Source organism: Hippocampus comes, unplaced genomic scaffold, assembly GCF_001891065.2.
Source record: "Hippocampus comes isolate QL1 unplaced genomic scaffold, H_comes_QL1_v1.1 scaffold29, whole genome shotgun sequence".
NCBI lineage: Eukaryota > Metazoa > Chordata > Actinopteri > Syngnathiformes > Syngnathidae > Hippocampus > Hippocampus comes.
The window spans coordinates 2,732,926-2,756,124 of record NW_017805820.1 but is presented as its reverse complement, the minus strand read 5'-3'; the positions used below and the strand labels follow the sequence as shown (position 1 = coordinate 2,756,124).

Genomic DNA, 23,199 nt, shown 5'->3' with positions numbered 1-23,199 from the left:
TTACAATTTAAAAAAACAATTATTTCCCTCGATTTCGCTTCGAATTACATGATAGCTGCTACACTTAGCAGACGAGGAAATGTTGTCTTTCTGCCGTCACAGTGAACAAGTCCGACATCTCAACCTGATATCCGCCAACATTAAATATTAGCCTTCCAATTGGACACGCCACAGCAAAAGCTAATGATCTCAGTATTCCATCTGCGGTAGGACTTTAAACGTTAGACTGGAGATAAACGTAATGAATGTGTGACACTTGCTCTCGCTTGATCTGAAGTGCCGTGTTCAATTCCATCATGCGTTACCTCCACAGCATAAAAATGGTCTTTTAAAGATGATATCTATGAGCGTTTTAGAGCCAATTTGTTCACCCTGCAGCGAAAGGCAACATTCTCTAATTACCTAGAACGCCCCCCACCCCTGTCGCAACAGGCCTGAGTGGGGCTGTTTAAGTTTCCAGTCTATTCTGTTCAGGTCGGAGCTGTGTGCCCGTCCGATTTATGTCTGAAAAAGCTAGCCTTTGCCCTTTGTGGAATTTTATCACATCCCAAAGCCTACACACAGTGTGGGCCTGTATGCAAACGCTCCATAGAGGAAGTGTTAGTAATTACTCGATAGCTTGAAATACTTTCTGTAAATCCTTGGCATACCACCATTGCCATGCGGCCCCAGCTTCATTTTCAAAGACGGTTTGGCTTAGCAATTTGCCTACCTGCGCAAAAAATCGAAGTCTCTCGCCTTTTGACACACACAGACAATTTAACTTTAAATTGAGGTGACAATCTCACATTATTGTATCATGATAAACAATATCGGAAAAGTATCTCTTGTTTTCCTTCTCTGCAGTTCTTCACTCTCCCAAAACTTCATATATAGTTTTATGAGTCTGAATTTGCAGGTATCGTGCAATATTTTATGAATCACTCAATCAAACAATATGCTTTGAGAAGTAGGTCTTGCTATACTTAACCCACTTATAATGTTAGAACTTGGATCAAAAGCACACTTTTCCAGGTCGGTGTGAAGGTCACCAATCAACAATCCCTGGCAGGTGTGAAGTACTGTGAAGTGAAGTGGATGAGGGTGTTGTTGACTGCGGACCCTCTCTGGGCTGGCCTGTTCTCTGAGCTGCTGGCATTCCCTGTAGAAGCCACCTGTCAAAACATTATTACTATCTATCTATCCCATTTAAAGCTAGCTGGTTTAATTTTTTATTAAGTTAGCTTGCTTTAGCTAGCTAGATAGCTAGCCAGCTAGCTAGCTATAAGGCCTCAGAGCCCGGGTGACAAAGATTTTGCTTTGGTGCCCTCCAGGTGAATGCTGAATGTTAAAAATGTTATTTTCCAGGGCTTCTGTCAGTCAGCATTTTTTCCCTCGCTTGTAGCATCTCTGTCTGTGTGTCTGTTTGTCTTATTTTTTATTTTTTTTAATCTGTTTACACTCTCTAAATAAATGAGAGCCATATACTTTGTGTCACGGAACAGCTGAACTGAATATGAATGTAGTTATTTAATGGACAAAAACAAATCAGTCTGACCTCTTGCTTTAGTGCTAAACTGATGTTTAAATGTAATGATAAGGAAATGGACATTTTGGCCGATAGACTCTGGCGCAGAGCTCTGAAAGGCAAAACAAACAGCGTGAACACAAAACATCCAGGTGCTAATTCAGCAAACATGTCAGTCCTATTTCTCCTAGGCCACAGAATTTGTCAGAAAATCATCCCTACTCGCTCTTTCTGCCGGAATGCCTGACTGACCCCCGGCAAATGAAAATAATCCACAGTAATTAGAAGTGGGCTGGTCTGGTCCTGAGAGCCCCCGGGAGGCCGGGTAAACATGGCGGAGGGGCCAGTGGAAGGGGAAGGGGGTGAGCTGACCTTGTCCACATAAAGCAGTGATTTATGAAGTGCAGGGCACAGCAGCAGGGCTTCTGTCTTCTGCTGCAGAACCAAATTACTGAGGTGGAGATTAACACGCTGCTCACGACAGGCCTATTTCCAGGCCCAGCGAATTTTTGGTATTTACATTTTCCACTTTCATTTCCTCCACTCTGTCTTAATGGTAATTGGTATGGACCGATTGGACACAGGGTCTATCTAAAGGAGTAGGATTATTCCGCTGTACACTAATCTTGGGTCAAGGATTTTTAGGTTAGAGGTAAAGTTGATGTGCCTTGTTTTAAGATTTGTGTATCAGCGGCTTTTCATCCCATCTCTGGGAGGTCTTCCCAATGAATGGCGGATCATTTAATGTGGATTTGGCTGCAACGTCGACTTTCTCTCCTTTTCCTAATGGTGCCCTCCAATGATGGAATGTGCCACACAGGCCTCTGCTGTGTCTCCATGTAGCCCCCTCAGCTGCAGCGTGGAGCTGTCTGTACGGCTGGAGTGGCTGCAACCCACACGGGAATCCCCCCTCTTCAGTCCTATTATGACTTACAAAGAGCCAGAGCCCAGCAGCAAAAGTCCAAATCTGCTGCATCAAAAACAGAAAAGAAAATCATATGATCAATGAAGCTCAACCTCGGCTCAATTCAAAATAAGACATTTCACCATCAAGCTTGTCTGCATTCATGCATGAATATTTTTTTTTCCATGTCTGAACTCTTAAAACAAACAAGAATGCCGCGAGACAATTTCACAGTGCTCAAGAGCCGCACCACTAAACATGATTTGAACACTTATGAGATTAGAAATAGGTATGAAAATGCTGTGTTGTATATAGTTGGAAGAAATATAGCCTGAATTTTGCATGTGTTGGGTTTGTAATATGTTGACAAGCAGCTTTCCACCAGGGCAAAATCTTTACCTCAAAGCCAAATCAAATAATTCTGATCAAGCAGATCAATTTCCTCCGTGCACATCACAATACGGCTCAAATAAATGCAAATTAAAGCTATATGCATCGCAATTCTTTCCAGGTTTGTTAACACTGTTTGAACAAACTGTCACCCATCTTTACACAGCTGTTTCAAGCGTTTTAGAGGAGCACGTTCATGGCATTATCCATTCAGGTCCATACAGTTGAATTTCAAGGGCAAGTTACTTTGAATCATGAAGCGGATTATACTGAATGACTGCAATAATTTAAGACTAAACACTGAGTTTTATAGTTAGTTCACATCTTTAATTTTGTTTGAAATGCCATTTCTGCTGTCCAATGTTCCATTCTGAGCAATTGGAAGTTCACTTCAGTAGAGCACGCCATCTCCTGGCGGGGGAAAGTAATGACGCGTGTACCAATGTAGTCGGCATTCGGGGGTCCTGCTACACTGTTACCCACGTTTACCCCCCACAAATCGGGAGCGTGCGTCGTTCCTTTTCCATACAGATTCAGAATGCTGGATCAGACGCGAAAAGGCTATGAAGCCTTCTCAGATTACTTGTATTTAATAAACAATGCATCATAAAACAAATCCCTCATCCTGACAGGAAGAAAATAGAACAGCTCATTCGGCTTGAGCTTTCCCAATTTATGGCTAAATTAAAAGGGCTTCCAACAATGGACAAGTCGAGGAGAGGCAGGAAATCAATGACCGGGCGGACCGGGGTCTCTGCTGGGTTCTCAGGGAGCGCAAAACGATGGGAATCGGTGGCGGGGTCCTGCCTTATTTACACATGATTTTTCCTGTCCTTCCTGCACATTTGCTGCGCGATTTGCCAAAACAATGGCTATTATCTCGGATGGAAGGTCAATGTCACAGAGTTGAGGCATTATCCATCATCATCTGCTCTCATCAGCCAAGGCTGCAGCCCTCCTCAGCTTTATGAGCTGCTTAATAAACTCGCCTCACTGACAACAGTCGCCTCTCTTTATTCTTTGCACTTTCGAGATTCAAACGGCATGTCCCAACCTGTCTTTTGTACAATCACACTAATTCTTGAATCCGCTTCTTGCGTGACACTTCGCTGCGCAGGTGTGCTGACGCGCTTTGCGCCACATTCCGAATAATTAAAGAAAAAAAAAGAAAAAAAAAGAAACAAAGCTAACGAAAGCCGACAAAATAATCGTTAGGTCACCATTGTAACGAAACGCCTCAAGAAGTGACATCGAGTGTTGTAGACAAGTTTGGAGAAGATATGAACAATGGCTCCCTTTGAAGCTTCTGTTGGTTCATTAAAGTGTGCCGGGCCAGTTCATCCCTTTAGAAGCCCCATCTCGACCTGTCTCTGACCCTGTTCAACCTTTGCGACCCAGGGCCCAATTTACTGCGGAGAGGAGCCGCTTCCGCCGGACAGTTACTTAGAATGGGGCCGAAAGGATGGATGTCGCTTTTGCGTAAAACAAAGAGAGAGAGAGAGAGAGAGAGAGAGAGAGAGAGAGAGAGAGAGAGACATCCACAGAAGAAAAGAAGAACTTTTAAAACGCTGCCTTTATCTTATAATTGATACATTACAATAAGAGGAGGAGGTGGGTGTGTGTCTGCGAGAGGCGGGGGGGAGGGGGGACACCTGGGTGCGTCGGGACAGGAGGAGTGACAAGAGAGGAGCAGACGAGTCGCGCACAGTGAAAAGTTGGAAGCAAGTTGATGTACCGGAGGGAATTGCAGCCGGGACGTCTCCCGGCCACCGCGAACAGAAGGGAGATGCATACCAGTTAGACGGGTCCGTGAAGGCAACGCGGTGATGAGAGGACTGGAGTTGAGAAAGCACGCGGTGTGTGGCGGGCAGTGAAGTGTGCGCGCACCCGAGAGGAGTCTGTCGAACACTCACTCATCCGGCGTCTTGGAGAGCCTGATAAAAACTTTTGCCGTATATTTTTGGTGACAATTAAAATGGACGGGGCTGATTTCATGAAAAAATATAACCAAAATAGAATCCCAAGATCGAGCGATCTTTGAAGCGGAGTTCCATCACTTTTGCTCACTTCACCACCCGCACTTTCTTGAACGGCACGCCGACATCAACATTCAACGGTAAGAATGTAAACCGACTTAAACGAAAAAAATATTATATGCTCTATTAACGCCTCGCCTATATATATATATATATATATATATATATTTTTTTTTTTTAAGTGTGTTTATTGTTAGTGTGTTTATTGTTGCTGTCAGGGCGAATTCAGTCCGACTTAAATTGTTCAAGACGTGAAAACAATGCTGGAGCGCCAGACAAAAGGACTCACTCAACCCTAAAAAATGTATCCTTCTTTTATGTTAACGCATTTTCGTGCCTTGGATAGTGTTGTTGTTTTTTGTTTGTTTGTTTTTCATCCTGCTTGGATACAAATCTGTGTGAATTATTTCAAATGATTTATGCTCCGAGGAAGGAAGCAAGAAAGAAAAATAAATAATACCTTTTTTTAAAACGACATTACAATGTGCATGCTAAACACGGTGTCCACATTTTGTTGTATTGTTTCATGTTCGAAATATTTTTCATTGTTGATTTTTATAATGCATAATTTCCTTTTCGTGTCAAGAAATTCATGAGCCAGGCGTCACAGGGCCGACCTAACTGTTGTTCCTTGAGTTTAAATTGCTGCTGTTAATTGATGTGTCTTTCGTTAAAGATGTTGTGTAAGCTGTAAAAATCTGCTTTTTTTAATCACTTTTGTGTCTCTAAATCAATGAATCCGTTGTATGTTTCATAACTGTATCTGTCTATTATTTTTCCCAGCCCACATTATTATTATTATTATTATTGTTATTATTATTATTATATATATCCCCCCCACCCCTGTTTAGACGTTGAAAATATTTCAAAATAGGTCTTTGGCATGGATGTCAATTTCCACAGTGACTCCCAACATTAGAGCCTTATTTCTCAGTGGAAGGTATTGTTGGTACATAGTCACCTGGACTGATGTTGATCTCTACTTGTCTCTGTCTCCTCAGATCTTGGATGGGTCAGGCCATGTGAAATATTGTGTTGATGCCAGTAAGCCAGATATCGGGAGCTGGCTGAAGTACATCCAGTTTGCCCCCACTGCCAAGCAGCATAACCTGACAGCCTGCCAGATCGATGATCAGGTAAGTGGAGACATATGCAGCTTGTCCTGGAGAAATGCAGACTGGATTTTCTGATGAGAAATGGGGGGGAGGTGTTATTATTTTGAATTCCCAAATGATGATTGTGCCCATGGACGAATCCCACTTAGTGGTTAAATGAAGTACAATTGTAATCACGCTACATTTTTAGCATCTTTTTCAACTGTCGGATGAAAGTCTTGCTGTATTTTCACCTCTCCGTCCTGCTTGTTGTTGTTGTCTTAAAAAGGTGTTATTGTGATTCAAGTCAGATAGTCCCATGTGCGACTGCGTGGCCCACCCTGCTCTCACTTCTCTCACACACGCACACACACAATGCGGTGTACTGCAGACACTCTACGTTATCAGCATGTGTTTTCATTCTGTAATTGTGTGCTGGCTTCTGCCGTGCGAGGACCACAGGGCAGGATCAGAGGCGGCCTGTCGAGATGATATTTCCCCACACTTCCCTGTCACGCTGGCGATATAAACTCTTAGATATGTCAGGAATGTCACCGTCTTTTGCTGCTCACCTGGCTGTGGCCAGAGGTGCGTGCTGCCCACATGGGGGTCTGTTCACCTCACTAATCCCACTCAGTCATCCCTTCATAGAAGGTGGTGGACAAGAGACTAAACTTTACTTGACACGCGTGTAGCACATTCCATGGCGTGACCCGTGCAAAAAAAAAAAAAAAAAATGGAATTTAAGCCCCATGCCTGTCATTACCTCTCAGTGAGGAGTCACTAAAGAGAGGGAAAAATTGTCTGTAAGGAAAGGATGAACAGTAAGTAGATCACAAAGTGAGTCACGGTGTTATGAAAAAGTCATAGGCCACCTTTTCACAACAGTGGTTTTGATGGCAAAAATGGAAATGCGAATCCCGATGCAGGAAGCAAGATTACGCTTAAAATACATTTATTTTATTTATGTATTTATTTATTTATTTTTACATAACTGTGCAGCTGTGTTGAGCCCATTGAAGTTTAGTGGTCTGGATCAAGATGTGGATTTTGAAACATTGCACTTTTCAGAATCCAAATGATGGCACCCACCTCTCTGCTCCAAGAACCAAGAAAATGCAAACAAACAAACAAATCTCTCAGATTTTTTTTTTCCTTTGGTATGGCTGTGTTGGAGATGATCTCTGGTCATTTGAGCAATGGTCAGGGTGGATCCGCAGAGTCCTGTAACAAAATTGAAAGGAAAAGGATGTGTCAGGTATGCTTGGTATAATGGAGCCTTTAGGTGAACAACTGAAAAGGACTTTCCTGAACAAATCAGCGACTCCTCTGTCACCCCTCTTCTCACTTTTCTTAAGAGGATAAGTATCCCTCGAGGTCGCCCCCCCTGTTCTCTTGAAAGACACCAAACGTCTGGAATCACTTGGCCTCTGTGTTTTCAAAGTGACAGGGAGACAAACAAGCAGAGAGAACCGTGCGCGAGGTGTGACTTGCTGTCAACACGGTGGTTCTGCTCTGGTGCTTGTGTAAGGTTCCGACAGGTCTCGGACATGGCTGTGATGAGGTGATTGTTAACTATTACACACTGTCACAGCGCAGTACAATGTGCCGTCTTTAAGCCTTCCGGCCAGCATTGATGTTTTTGAAAACACACTGTAGCGGCTCACAATGCCTGTCTGTGTGCTCAAATTGAATAGACTAAATGTGGGGTGGTCTTGCAAAGCCCCTGTCATTTTTTGCTACCGCGTGCGCTCATGAGGGCTTTTTGATTGTGCTTTTTCAGTCTCCGTTCACACATTCCGGTTTGAGTGTGTGTGCAAAGTGTGGCTCGTTGCATCTGTGGCAATGCGCACGTGTGCCGGTGTATCCGAGCATCTACGTTAAGACTGGAAATGGTTCATTCGGGGCAAACGGGAACTTGTGCCTTACCTGAGTCCCAACAGGTTTTTTTTTACAACCGCAGAGAAGTGCTGAGTATGAACTCAGCTTGAAAACACACGCACACATGCTCCACCAGACGAAACAGAGTGGGCTCCCTCAAGTGTAAACTGCAGCAAAACCTCTTCTGAGAAGTGGATTTAAACCAATCCAGTGCAGTACTTTTAACGGAGATGATTTGCCGCGTGATTTATATGACGGCAATGTCATACAACCTCAGCAATTTCCAGGTGTGTTGGTCATTATGGCTCACTCGTAAGCTCCAATTCAGCCCTTCCAATGTGAAAGTAAAACTGGCCTCCATCCTCTTATTTCTGACCCAGTTCTGTTTACCATAAAACTTTATGAGCAAATCTCAGAGGGGGTGAGTGTGTGAGTGAGGAAGGAATGAGTAAGGAGAGAAGGGGAAATAGCGTGTTTTGTCTCGTTGGAGAAACAGTTTTTTTTTTCCCTTTCACACTCTTCACTTCATGCTATAATGAATCGGTTGTGTTAAATCCTCTTCAGAGGACTTTGAAAAACACTCTATTTCATCATCATCAGCAACACTCGAACATTCTACAGCATAAGATGATGACCTAAACAAAACCTACCTGTGCAAAATAATTTGTACAAATTCAGAGAGGAATAAATGCAAAGATTGTAGTTTTATAACTGAGGTGAAATGGCAAGCATTCTGAGAATCAAGGTTCTCGAATCCTGTCTCAAAACTAATGATGAAATTACAAATGCCTTACAATAGCGCTCAGTGCTAATTAAGGAGGCCATTGGACAAAATGTGTATGATTAAATGTGGAAAAATGTATTAATTTTCAAAACTAGTCTTTTTTTCCCACAAAAATTGTCTGACTAAATCAATTCCACTTGTTGGTTTAAGACAAGTAAGGCACAAAACTTTGCATGCGTGAATTTCATCAAGATGAACAACAAATACTGAATTCTTAACAATCAGTTATGTCATTATTATTTTGCCTATCCATGATGCAAATGGGCTGTCACTTATAGAGCGCTTTTCTGCCTCGGGTACTCAAAGCGTTTTGCACTGATACCACATTCACCGACTGATTACGCAGCATCAGGAGCAACTGGGGGCGGGGGGGGGGGGTTCAAGAAGTAGCTCAAGGACACTTCGACATGGTCGCAATGGCCAGGGATCGAACCACCAACCTCTGGAAACTATTTTTGAATCCCTTTATTTCAATTGGAATTGAACAGAAATGAGTTAGCCACTGAATTCTGAAGTTCACTCAATATTATCGTCACGCCACATAAAAGACTACTGGAGACTTTTTTTTTTCTCGACAAAATAGTAACATTCTTTAACTTTTACAGTAAGAGCAACGATGAACGGGCATGCTAATTAATCTTTATCATTAACCTTTCACATCCTGTGTGCGTTCAGTGACAGCCCTTTTCCATTCTACCCCGTAATGCCGGCACTCTCTTGATGTTCCCGTTGCTTTGCTGATGCATCAAACAAGGCAGTCTGCAGAAAAACTCCCCAACCATTGTGGTTTGTCATTAAGATAATGTGGGTAATTAGTGCTTAAAAAGCTCGTGCCGGCTGTCCTCGGTCTACAGACAGAACTGGGTGGCAAGTGGATTATTAATGTAATTATCATCATCCGCCTTGTTGAAGAACATTTCACAAGACACTACAAAGACATATAAATGTCAGTGTGTACTCTCTGACCAACATGGGTGCTTTCCTTAAGCCCATCTCACACCTAGTCTTGTACGTTTGGCATCAAAAGAACAGGACACATCCCTTTCTCTGGCAGGCTTAGAAAAGTAGGCCCGGTTTTCCAACTTGCTTGCAATGCACACGTGTCGTAAAATTACTGTCATGTGGTTGCTCCTTGCCAGTTATTTAGGATGATGGGAGTTGTGTCCATCTATATGTAGCCTGCGATTGATTGACTGGAAACCAGTCCACAGTATACAGTAAACTGCCTCATGCTCAAAGCAAGGCTCCAGCTCGCCCGCGATCGTACTGACGTTAAAGTTCGACATGGTTCGAATGGCCCAGTCTGAGTCTGCCCTTTATCTCATTCAGCCTATTGATTATAACTCAGTATTAGGCCGGCACGTTGAAGCATTTCACAATGATTGCCAGTCACGCCGAGATGAAACGATCAAATAATTATAAATCAATGAGACAAGAAGTGAACAAAAATCTCTTAACAGAATAAAATACATGAAAATGTTTTGAAACCTTTGATTGCGTTCCTGCTGATAATAATGTTTTTTTTTTCCAACCTCCATAAAACATGCACAAATAAAGTTTCCCAGTATTTAATTTTGTTTCACTTGATTGGTCCTCATTAGCTTTGGCTGACTCCTTTGCTACTCAACCCCCACTGTTATTTTCACATTGCAGTATACCCTCACAAAAACGCAACAAAAAAGCAGCGACAATCACAAAACACCTCACAACCGCACTTACTATGCGTGTTATACAAGACCGAATTCAAATTAACAGTTTCCAGATGTCGGGGTAAGCAAGGTTAAGAAATGCTCAGATGGTTGAACGTATATCAACATACATACACGATTTTACATTTCTAGAAATATGCATAGGCATCGTCAATGACAACCTCTTTCAGTAAATCTTGATTTATTTTCTTAAATGATAAATCTGCATGCCTCTGTTATATCATTTGGCCTTCAAGACATGCGTATGTAATATGTAGTCATTGATCATTCCCAAATTTAAAAAAAATCCTGTAGGAATGAGGCAGGAAATCTGTTCTCTACCTTCAACCAACTAGAGACTCATACACTGAACATTCGTTCCGTGTGGACAACAAAGTAAACAGCTCGCTGCCTTATTCTGAGCAATCTTTCTTGACGTATGACTGCTACCCGAAAGTTTCATTTTGTAGCTTCCAACAGCAGACTGCAATAGCATTTCCAAACATCAAACCTGTTCATCTACTTTGATGGGGCAAGATGCTGAAATATCACGTTGCTATCTTTTTTACGTTGCCGTTTTGGGTGAGGTATGGAAGTGAGCAGCATAATACCAATTAAAATGCTTGAAATTCTTGTGGGTCCAAAACAGACCACAGCAAGAATTTCTTGTCATATAATAGTACCTCTTCATTGCATTAGCGTCCCTCCAAATAATAATAATGATAATAATAATAATAATAATAATAATATAAAAATTGTAAATTTGATGCTTCTAAATGTTGCTATTCAAGATGTCAAAATTGCTTGTCATTTCGACTGTGCGCATCCAGACCAGCATTTTTCATTTGCATTTGTGACCTTTTACAACATGAAAGCTCTGCCTAATAGCTCACCAATCAATTGAGCGCAAAGGAGTCACCAGGGTGTGACCTGAGAGTACGTGCTAATAACGTGGCTAAGAAGTAATGGTTTCAAGGAAACCAGTTGGATCATGTACTTGTGGTTGTGCCCTTTGCTGGGGAAAGAAGCTTCGCAGAAAGATCAGATAAATGGTTTGCCATTCTCGGACGTAATTGGTTTTATTCAAAGCTTCTGGGATTTGAAGAAAAATATTAACACATCAGAATGGGAGTGTGTGGTGTAAATGGCCGCCTTAATGCTTTGCTGGGTCTTTGTCACTGTGAACTCCACCACCCCGGTTATCTAATCTCTACAATAACCTGCTAATTTAAACCAGTGGCAGTCAATGATTGTGTGTGTGTGTGTGTGTGTGTGTGTGTGTGTGTGTGTGTGTGTGTGTGGTTTTGATCTGCTACTGATGACCCTTTAGATCAAACAGCGGGTCTTCTGTTCTGCAGTGAGCCTTTGCCTGTTTGTTTGTGTGTGTGAGGGTTTTGCTGTTTGTCTGTGGTAGCCAACAGGGAAGAGGTGGAGCCGTGAGGGGAATTCCTCAAGTGTGCCTCTGCTTGTGCCTGTGGAAATACTTTTACTGCCACACTACCACAAAATTCAGAGGCTCATGCAGAAGTATTTAGTCAGTTGGGGTTGTCCAGACTAGTCGGCTTTACCACTTCAAAATGACATTCAAAGACTAACATCGACTAGTCACTATCCTGACTGTGTTTTATGGTTGCTTGCTGCATTCCATACTCTAGTGTGTGTGTGTGTGTGTGTGTTGTTTTTTTTTTAATGGTACTGCACAAAAAAATATCAATGATGTAATAAGTACCTACCAGTAGTTGCAGTACACTTGACTTTCATCACACTCGTGTTGACTGAAAAAAGGCCTGAAATTGCGCCACCACTTATAAACCACTAAAATAACACAAATGGGAACACAAATGTGAAAAGGTCAAAGGCTTCAAATTGTTACTCCGATCGGACTTTGGACCGCATCCCTTTCTTACGTTCTTTGTTACATATCCATAGGTCCCTCTCAACCTCTAAAGTCGAATGCATGCCATCGGAAGATGTCGGTCGACCTCAGTTTTGCTCAGATTTCAAAACAATTTGCCTTTGCTTCTCAAAAGCCCTGTTTTTCCACGATCGATCCGTTTCACGGATCGACTTTCCATTTTCTGTACCCGTGTCTCGCGATGTGTGTCCACATTTTATGGTGACGTGTTTACACCGGTGTGAGAAAATACATTGTTGGCTGCATTTGTTTGAGCTGCGACATAATACACAACGTATTTGTGGATGTCTTTTAGATCTTCTACAAAGTCACTCGAGATATTTTCCCCGGTGAGGAGCTCCTACTTTTCATGAAGGCAGAAGAGTATTCATGTGATACTTCCATGGCTCCTGATATTCACGGTCAGCATCACACATGTATACAGTACACAATGTTGCTCACTGGGACAACTTGCACAAGACGTTTTCTTCAACAATTTTCTCATGTTCACCCCTCCCGCTTTGCAGAGGAGAGGCAGTACCGCTGTGAAGACTGTGACCAGCACTTTGAGTCCCGCAGCCAACTGCTGGACCACCAGATGCAGCAGTGCGGGATGCCCCCCTCATCCTTCCATGATGCAGGTTTGGATTGTTTTTTTTTTGCTCTTCTTTAGATGCCCAGACTTCCTTCTCGTCGATACTCTGACTATTTCCTGGAATGTGAATTGTATTTAACTTGTTGTTTGTGTCTAGCAGAGGACAGTGACATCAATGCCCAGGAACCTCAAGACCTGCGACCTCTCCACATGTCTCATGACTTTCATGAGTGTAAAGAGTGTGATCAGGTCTTCCCGGATATCCAAAGGTGACTTCTATACGACCTGCGCTTGTGTTGTTGTAGTGTGAGTGTTCCTTCGTGTGACTGATTGATTGGTCATTTGTCCCCATCATTCCGCGTGCGGAGTAAGCCAGAATAATAAATGTTAAATGACAAATGTGAACAGGGTCGGCTTTGCCGTTGCCAACAGATTTTTTTTTTGATCCCGTAACAAAATATACAACTTAGTCTCGACATGTACTGTACGCTATTATTCACTTCAAACACTGAGTCGAAACATGATTTCAATGTTTTTGACTACTTTTGTACCGATGATAGTAATGCTCTGGAAGATCATCGCACTTGCTCAGCATGCAATCAGACTGATTCAAAGGGGCATATTTAAATTATATTCTTGGTGAATTTGGTGACAGATCAGGCACACACACACTTTCCCAGAGAATCAGCTGTTTTTTTCTCCATCTCTTTCTCATTGTTCTGTTTTTTATCTGTGCTTCCTGCAGCCTCGAGGCTCACATTCTGTCCCACTCTGAGGAGAGAGAATACAAGTGCGACCAATGTCCCAAGGCTTTTAACTGGAAATCAAACCTGATCCGACACCAGATGTCACATGACAGTGGCAAGCACCATGAATGTGAAAACTGCTCAAAGGTAAAGTGATGACTTTTGGGGGGAAAATGTGATGGTTCAGCCACTTTCTCGCTTTGATTTCTGTGTGGACTACTTTGTGTTTCTTTGGTCGATAGTAACACCTTCTGTGTATCTGTGTGGTTCCTTCCCCAGCAGGTGTTCACAGACCCTAGTAACCTGCAGAGGCACATCCGCTCGCAGCACGTCGGGGCGCGGGCCCACGCCTGCTCCGACTGTGGCAAGACGTTTGCAACGTCTTCGGGCCTAAAGCAGCATAAGCACATCCACAGCAGTGTCAAGCCCTTCATGTGTAAGTCACTAAGACCCTACCTATGTAAGTCTACTCAGTACATTATAATAATAACAAAAATAACATGCTTGTGTGACTAGAAAACGTGTTCTTGGGAATTCTTGTTTTCAGCTTTTCATACAGTTTCAAACCTAATGTTCCAGAGTAAATAAAGGAGGGAATATTAAGAATTGTGACATCATTTACTAGAAGTCAAGAGCAAACACAACGATGATTATTTGACAAGCATGTAATTGGAGCCACTTACACTCGGTCTTATCCAAGTGACCTAGTCTGACACACACAAACTCTTGCACGCATGCACACAAATACTCACACACACGCACACACATGCTCACTCACACACACAATCACACTTTTTCCCTCTTGCATACCCCAGCAAGACACATTTTGACCTTTCACACTCTCCTTTCCCTAAAGCATTATGACCTTCACCTCTTGCCTCTTCTATTTCCCTGACCTGCCACATGCCAGCATATGAAAATCAGTCCACATAAGAGATTCTACTCTCCTTTTCAATTAAGCATGTTAACATGTCGTGGGTGCGCAGGCTAGTAGGGCTGAAACGAATAATGATATGTTTTTTGACCGATAAGATATGTATCGAATCGGTATCAGGCCTGACAATTTGACACAAAGCGATGTACTGTATCGCTTTTTTGGAATGATACAATTCAATGTCGATGTGCAGCCAGCATTGATGTACACCAGTCCAATGCCTATCGATGTAGTTAGCTGTGCTGAAGCAGTAGGCGGGGTACACCCTGATCTGGTTGCCGGCCAATTGCAGGGCGCACAAAGACAAACAAGTGTTCACACTCACACCTATGGACAATTTTAGAGTGATCAATTAACCTACCGTGCATGTTTTTGGAATGTGGGAGGACCCGGAAAAAACCCAAGAGGTTTGGATAGGCTCCTGCCCCATATATGTAACATCTGTTTCTAAAACAAATTGGGTTCTGACATCAATATAGTGTTGATCGGCATGATAACTGATTTTGTTTTCAAACAGTGGCAAATGTAGTCAACTCCCATTTATGGCTTCATGAAAACTATTGCAAAAGGAACGACGATTGCAATTCAAGTATTTATTTACAACCCTGATGTGAATTACAGTAAAGAGTAGGGTAGGTGGTAAATATGTTGATAGACTAGTAAGATGGTCTCTATACTGGGTATGGTCACTGTCCATCTCTTAGGGTCAGATGGTGTCACAAAAGCACTTGAGTGCTGTGGGAAGGTTGCCCACTGTACAGGATGACAGGGACCGAGCTTGGGGACAAGGTGAGGGACCTGAAAGGGTGATGGGAGAGACTCAGGGTAGGCAAGTGGGGTGGGGGGCAGTATAGGACGTGGGACCTGTCCTGGGAACCAGACTGCAGGATAGGATTCATTCAACTCTGCTTCCTTCACAAACTTAAAATAGAGCCATTGTACTTCATACGCCTAAGAATGTGTGTGTGTGTGTGTGTGTGTGTGTGTGTGTGTGTGTGTGTGTGTGTGTGTGTGTGTGTGTGTGTGCGTGTGTCAGTACTCTTGCATTCCTTTGTGTGTCCTTCTCTGTGACTTAGTTTGTCTGTGTTGTTTTGTTGTGTGACTGTGTGTGTGTGTGTGTGTGTGTGTGTGTGTGTGTGTGTGTGTGTGTGTGTGTGTGTGTGTGTGTGTGTGTATATGTAATTGTTTATGGAATCCCTGGGACACAATGAGTCGAGGGATGCCTGGGAACTATTTCTGATGTGCAGGTGATGAGCGGCAACAACCTACTCACACTGTCATCCTGTTACAATACCAGGATCTGGACACACCTCTCCTCCTCATTTTGATGGAAACCATTGTCATAATATTGATGGGAACACAAGCGTTTCACATTGCATTTCCTCTGTGTCACATGTTAAGTAGAAATGTATTGTGTGATGTTCTTGTCGGTACTTTGTGCGTCTCTGCGTCGCGTTGTGAAACCCTCTTTGTTTACTTCTGTGTGCCCCTGCAGGTGAAGTGTGCCATAAGTCCTACACCCAATTCTCAAACCTGTGTCGTCACAAACGCATGCACGCTGACTGCAGAACGCAGATCAAGTGCAAGGACTGTGGGCAGATGTTCAGCACCACCTCTTCCTTGAACAAGCATCGACGCTTCTGTGAGGGAAAGAACCATTTCACGACAGGAGGAATATTTGCTCAAAGTATGCCACTCCCCGGCGGCCCTGGCTTGGACAAGTCAGCTTTGGCGATGGGCCACAGCAGTGCCGGATTGGTTGATTACTTTGGAACGAGCCGCCATCATGGTGGGCTTACGTTCCCTGCCGCGCCAGCCTTCCCATTCAGCTTCCCGGGTCTTTTCCCTTCTGGTATCTATCACCGCCCACCACTAATTCCAGCCACTCATTCGCCGGTTAGGCAACCCGCTCACGCTGCTGTTGCCGGGCACGGTGCAGAGCTCAGTAGGAATCCACTGCTGCCACCTAGCCCTGGAGCTCAGGAGTCCAGAGAGCTCCTTAAGGCGCTTCGGAAGGACAACAGTGTTCCTGAAAGTCAGACCACAGCTTCAGACCTACGCAATCAAAGCTCACTGTCCTCCACAAAGCAACGCAACAAGCAAAGTGACCAATCTGAAAGCAGTGATCTGGATGAAGTCAGCACACCCAGTGGAAGCGATCTAGAGAGTATGTCAAGCTCCGAGCTCGAAAGTGATATGGACACTGAGCGAGATAGGGGGGCTGTGCGGGAAAATGGCAAAAGCCTCAAACTGAAGGCTCGTGATGGAAGCCCCCAAAGTCTAAGCCTGACAAGCAGCGGTGCTGATAAAAACTTTGCCGGACCTTCGCTTATCCCTTCCTCACTGGACGAGCACACGGCCGTTACAGGGGCTGTAAATGACTCTATTAAGGCCATTGCCTCCATAGCTGAGAAGTACTTCGGCTCGACGGGCCTAGCTGGCCTGCAAGACAAAAAAGTCGGCTCACTGCCCTATCCCTCGATGTTCCCTTTACCTTTCTTCACAACTTTCTCTCCGCCAGTTTATCCTGTTCAAGACAGAGATGTCAGAGCTCACGTGCTGAAGAGTGGGCCGCAGTTGCAGGCAGACGATTGCAAAAAGGCTCAGAGCAAATCGTCATCGGAGACACCGTTTGACCTCACCACCAAACGAAAAGAGAAATCGCCCCCGTTTGAGCCTTCCAAACTCGAAGCCTCCCAGTTTACCGGTCAGGATCAGCCTTTGGACCTCAGCCTAGGGACCAGGGGCCGTGGATGCAGTGCAAGGGAAGAAGAGGAAAAAATGTGTGAGGGTCATCAAGATGAGAAGGCAGTTTTGGTAACACCAAAGCCCGACTCCTCGTTACAACATGCCAGGCCGACTCCTTTCTTCATGGATCCCATCTACAGGTATTGTTATTCCCAGTGGTTTTGTCCCAAGACACGTTCCTACCAAGAACCGTGATTTGATTCAACTTGGCACAGTACAACCTCTGCATTTTCATTTTACAAATTTGTAAAAGGCACCAAAATAAACATCGCATAGCAATGTCGAGCATCCATCCATACCAATCGGCCCACAGCTTTGTACCATGTGATATTGGTATTCTTCCATCATCCCATGGACAGAGAAATGCAAGTCCGATCAAGATTTTAACAGTGTCGAAGTTAACTCGAAAGCAGGATTGGTCTGGAATTTTGAAGGCACAGAAACATTGCAAACTTAATTGTGTAAAATTACGTAAACCCAAAGAAAATGCTACCTCTTGTTGCTTCACTTTAGACTTTACCATAAATGTGCTGTCGTGAAAAATCTTACACAGCTGACAAATGAACAGCAGCAAGCTACAGTTGGAGTATTTGACTCGTTTGTCTTTGATTTGCAACCTTCAAATACCGTACTTGTGTGTTACGAGCTGATCGAAATCTACTATTAGCAGGGTTGAGAAGAGGAGAATGAGTGATCCGTTTGAGACGCTGAAAGACAAGTACTTGCGGCAAGCTCCGGGCTTCCTTTTCCACCCTCAGGTATGTTCGGACTGTGCCATCAACGTGGAATGGGACCTGGAACCGATCTGTGTGTATATTTGTGTATAAAGTGCTTAGAGCCTGCTTTGGAGCAATGTCATTCTCCTCAGAAAAAAGAGGGAAGATAATTTCTGACAGAAGGAACCAGACCAGTAAATAATGGTCACTGCTATACACAATGTGAATTTAAGAAAAAAAAAAGTTCATTCATTATATTGTCAGATTTTTATTGTTTAATAAAACCGTTGCTTCAGATGATTGACCTGCAAAAAAAAAAAAATTGCTCCACAAAGTTAGAAAGTTGCTCCTCAAACAAGGTAATTGATTGACAAAAGTGCTCAGCAGTGAAGAAAAAAAAAATCAAGCCTTGTATATGTATTGAACTACATTCATTTAATCAGTCTCTGTTGTGGGTGAGAACGGCCTCGGAAAGTGAAAACAGCACTCTCTCAGGCATATGATTCTGTTCCCCCTTTTTCTCCATTTCAGGTCTGGTTTTTACAGGCTGTTTCATTTGCCTGATTTATGTCCTCTGTCCAGACTGTGGCAAAGGCCTAGCCTGCAACGACCACATGGTCGTCCCACATGCCTTAATGAGGTGTCCTATCAGTAGAAACACTAACAGAGTGCTTAGGCCATCTTTATGACTTTATGATGTCTGGACACACAAATCATTCCCAGAAACCCCAGACTAGTGTAGGTCCAAGTCAGACCAGGCGAGGGGCCCTTTTATATACTTTTGAGTGGCATTGCGCTCAGTCACCTGACTCACGTCTCGGCCATATATTAAGTCAAACGAAGAACATCTGAAAGACGATATTCTTTTTATTTTTTAACCTTTTTGTGATTCAGCTTTTTACTTCCTGGCAGGATATTTTATTGCAAAGCAATTTGGGCTCATATTACATTCTGGCTGCTATTGTAATATTTTTATTGCGCACGGGGAAGTGTTCGGAACTATGAGAGCCATCTACAATTCCGCCGCCGTAACTTTGGAGTTAGGCAGCTCATTGCTCCTTTATAGTTAAAATCTTTGACCCATGTTTTGTATAGTGTAGACATTGATTGCTGCTGCTTTCTGACTTTTTTTTTCTTTTCTCCCTTCAGTTTCGTTTGCCAGATCAGAGCACTTGGGTAAGATATATGTATATATAATTTTTCCTCAGTAATTCATGTACACCATAAGAGCGTAGGGTTTTTTTTTGTTTGTTTTTTAAATAACATTGTTTTTTACGATCTTGTTGCAACACTTAATTCCTCAAGAGGTACTAATGAGTCACAGCACCTTGAAACTCTGGATTTCTCTGCTCCTCTCACACTATTGTGGGAAATTGGCATTACAATGGAAGACCAAAACAATTTGTTCTGCGCAACTAGTCCACTTCCGATTTCGAGGAAATGTTTCCCCACAGGAGACAAATTTCTTGTGTGTTCTACATACTTGGCCAATAAAGATGATTCAGATTTGGATTCTGATTCAGTTAATGGGACAGAATTGATCAGTTTCAGGCCAAAACTTTAGTCATTGTAAAACTTTTATTCGCTGGAAAAACAACCGTGGCAATATGTTGATCACTTAATAATAATAATAATAATAATAATAATAATAATAATAATTATTATTATTATTATTATTATTATACATTGACCTCACAGTGCAGAGGTATCGGGTTCAATTCCAGGTCCAGCCTCCCTGTGTGGCATTTTGCATGCTCTCCCCAGGCCTGCGTGGGTTTTCTCCAAATACTCCGATTTCCTCCGACATTCTAAAAACATGAATGGCAGGTTAATGGAACACTCTAAATTGTCCCTAGATGTGAGTGTGAGCGCGGATGGTTATTCGTCTCTGTGTGCCCTGCGATTGGCTGGCAAACAGTTCAGGGTGTCCCCCGCCTACTGCCCAAAGATGGCTGGGATAGGCTCCGGCACCCCCCACTACCCTTGTGAGGATAAAGCGGATCAGAAAATGGATGGATGGATGGATGGATAATAAAAATAATATATTTTAAAAAGATGTAGGGGATGTAAGCCACCTCACAAAAAGATCTCATTCAGCTCACTTCACAGTGTTGTTTTTCTTTCTTATATTGTCAAGCTTATACTTAAGTTGTAAGTGTAGCAAAACAACATGTTGGGCTACTTTGTCATACTGTAGTGAGGAGCCCAGTAGAAATGCATACTGAGCAATCAACTTCATGGGTAATTTGCACAAGAGATCACAGGGCAGAAAACGAGGGTCAGTCTGGTGTCGGATGCACAGGGTGAAAAACGGGTAGTCTAATTCAAAAATGGAGGCTGGAGAGGCACTTTCCATCAATATACCCAAACCAACCACTTTTGAACATATAGTATGCTTTTTTTTGTACAGATAACGAAGCGCATCTATTGCATATGATCATGAAAGGGAGAGGGAACGGAGGGGCAGTGGAGATTTTATTGAAGGTAGTTGTTTAGACGGAACTGTATGCTTTACATGTGTCCAAGGGTAACAGTCTCTTTGGGACACCCCCGTGGAGTGTGGGGTGGGGGGGGGGGGTCGAGGGTTGAGCTTGTTTCTCTCGCCAAACATCTGGTTGCTGATAAAGATCAACAATTGAGAATGCATCTCGCTAATTAGGCCCTCGCAGCATCACCGACTTCTGAAGATAGCCAATCAACCACTGGTCCCACTGCGACGCTACAGCAACAAGCAAGTTCACAAATGCTTACACACTGCCTTGGGGAAAATGAAAAGGGGTTTTCATGAGGTGTGCGTCTGTGTGTGTTCAAAAGTATGTGCAAAGGGGCCTGTTATACAAAAGAGTAGAGTGTATGACCTTGGGAAAATTACCTCAGAGCGCAGTCTGGTCTCTTCTTGACATTAAGTAGCTTAAACATTTCACACAGACAAGGCACTGTGACATAGCCAAATAGACTTCATCAACCTAATCCATAAAACGTACACATCCATCATTGAAGTGCAATCTGTGGTTCATGCTTTGTAACTTTTCAGACATCCTTAGAGAATCAGATATGACGAGTCACGAATGAAATGTAAATGAATAAAGACTGTATACTTTAAATAGAGCTCTATTAAGACAGTGTCGTAAATTATGATTGATCATTTATGATTGGCAAATTTGTAGTTGCAGGAGTGTATGACTGCATCATATCACAAAATTTTTTTGAAGATATTTTGGTGGTAAACATATAAACAAGGTGATCAACATAAGAATAAGAGTAAGAAAACCTTTATTCGTCTCAGCATGGAGACATTCCCAAGACCAAACATTATACCATGATGCATAGCCGTTGCAAACTACAATTACAATAACGGTTCGAATCAAAATCTACCAAACTTGACAATCCGCATCCTCCCACATTGAGAATGTCGACTGCATCGGGAATTTTGTACTCAGCCGTCACTTGCTTTCAACACGTCTCTACGCACGGTCATCCATGAGTTTCTCTCAAACGATAGTCTTTCTTTTCGTCTTTCTATCATTTTATTTTTTTTTCTATCCCTCCTATCATCTTGTCCTTCATCGTGCTTCCTCTCAGAACCTCTTCACCTCTCTGCTCGCCATTTACTCCATCTTGGCGTGAAGCCTGAGTGTAACAGGGGCTGAAAACAGGAGATGGAATGTCAGAGTCGAAGCGGTGCTCCCGTAGAGGACCCGAATCACCGCTGATTTGTTGCCTTGATGAAATAAGAACAAGCTGAAAATTCAATACGCGTAAAACAATGCAAATTTTTGTGGCCCCATTGGAAAAGAAGAAAAAAAAAAAAAAAAAGTGTGCGCGTGTGCATGCATTTCATGTGCAAGCGGGATGTGTGCGCGAGCATGCGAGAGTGTGCGCATGTGTGTGCGTGGGATGGCCTGTCAGGCCCAGTGCTCTACTGGGACCACCACCCCTCTGTCGCCCCCTTCGCCCCCCTTGCAGCTCTGCCCCTCCCCCACTCCGCCCCTTTCAGCACAGCGATATCATTATTACCCATGTCTGGCCCTTGATCAGCAATGTCAACATCTTTCATATTGACGAATGTGCTGTCTGCCCGCATTGTGCACGGAATGGTTTACTGCCCAGCAGTGGACATGAATCACTCCACACACAAACACAAACACACACCCGACATGGATCTGACAACACGCAGATACACACTTGGCACGTAGAATCAAACTCGCGGGCAACACTCGTTTCGGTAAGCACGCACACACTCTGCTCCCTCACATGCATTACAAATACATTCTTCTCGCTCACACACAGACATCTATTTTCACACACACAGGTGGCAATTAATCAACTATAACCACCATGAAATAGTTTCTTATATCCATATATCCACATACTGAGTAGGCAAGAAGGCATAATTTTTCCGAGGATATCTGATGAAAGCAACCAACCGGTCAACTTCATTAGCAGATTGGCTCCAGTCGTTAATTCTTTCCTTGTGTCTGAGTCTGTCTGTTGAGGTGTTGTCTGTCTGAGAGAGAGAGAGAGAAAGGGAGAGTTGTGTGAACAAACTCAAAACTTTCTCAGAGCATGTCAGGAATGTAAATGTGGGCTATGAAATTGAGGCTCAAATTCTCATTGTGCCTATTTCAAATGTAGGATATACAAACCTTGCACATTCGGTGTTGCCCAATTTTTTTTATTACTTTTTAATCGCAACATTTTGATCATCATTTGCCGGATACTGAAACAAAGAAAATCTTGTTACTCTTTGCTGAGAAATTTTCAGACCCTGATCAAATCAATGCCAGACTCTTTAGTCCGTTCATGAACATGAAATTCCAGCAGAATGGCATTTCCTGGAGTTTTTAGTTGTACAATGATCCGGTCTCGTCTTCCTGTTGCTTTCCTTCAGATGTCAGCTATTGAGAACATGGCTGAGAAGTTGGAAACTTTTGGCTCCTTGAAGCCAGACTCGGGCGATCTGCTGCGCTCTGTCCCCTCCATGTTTGACTTCAGGGCTCCACCTTCAGCGCTTCCGGAGACGCTGCTCCGCAAAGGCAAGGAGCGCTATACATGCAGGTAACCACAACACGCACTGCAGCATTGATTATCAATACTTATTTGACTAGATTCAGGAGGTTTACTCTCATGAAGAAACGGTGAAGTTTTGCTGATTCTTATTCACCCTTAAAAGAGACCAACTAAGCAAAGGATTATTCCATTTCAAATACTGTGGAAATCAAAAACGTAGCCTGTACCATATTTTGATTGACATTTACATTTGATTTACAGAGGGTTTCTGT

At 43.1% G+C, this 23,199-nt stretch overlaps 1 protein-coding gene across 10 annotated transcripts in view; it reads left to right on the top strand.

Annotated features, from left to right (window-relative positions):
* mecom (MDS1 and EVI1 complex locus) overlaps positions 1 to 23,199 on the top strand; it is a 140,895-nt gene that overhangs the window by 111,537 nt on the left and 6,159 nt on the right. The window contains exons 1-11 of one of the 10 annotated variants that reach the window (XM_019886021.1): positions 4,437 to 4,917; positions 5,839 to 5,973; positions 12,495 to 12,600; positions 12,706 to 12,819; positions 12,931 to 13,042; positions 13,519 to 13,666; positions 13,799 to 13,979; positions 15,949 to 17,341; positions 17,869 to 17,959; positions 19,067 to 19,093; positions 22,809 to 22,975. In XM_019886021.1, coding sequence (XP_019741580.1) covers positions 12,549 to 12,600; positions 12,706 to 12,819; positions 12,931 to 13,042; positions 13,519 to 13,666; positions 13,799 to 13,979; positions 15,949 to 17,341; positions 17,869 to 17,959; positions 19,067 to 19,093; positions 22,809 to 22,975 — 2,285 coding nt within the window. In that variant the 5' untranslated portion in view covers positions 4,437 to 4,917; positions 5,839 to 5,973; positions 12,495 to 12,548. Of the gene's footprint in view, positions 1 to 4,436; positions 4,918 to 5,838; positions 5,974 to 12,494; positions 12,601 to 12,705; positions 12,820 to 12,930; positions 13,043 to 13,518; positions 13,667 to 13,798; positions 13,980 to 15,948; positions 17,342 to 17,868; positions 17,960 to 19,066; positions 19,094 to 22,808; positions 22,976 to 23,199 lie in introns of those variants that run through there. The other 9 variants (XM_019886019.1, XM_019886012.1, XM_019886020.1 and 6 more) reach the window with 9 other exon arrangements.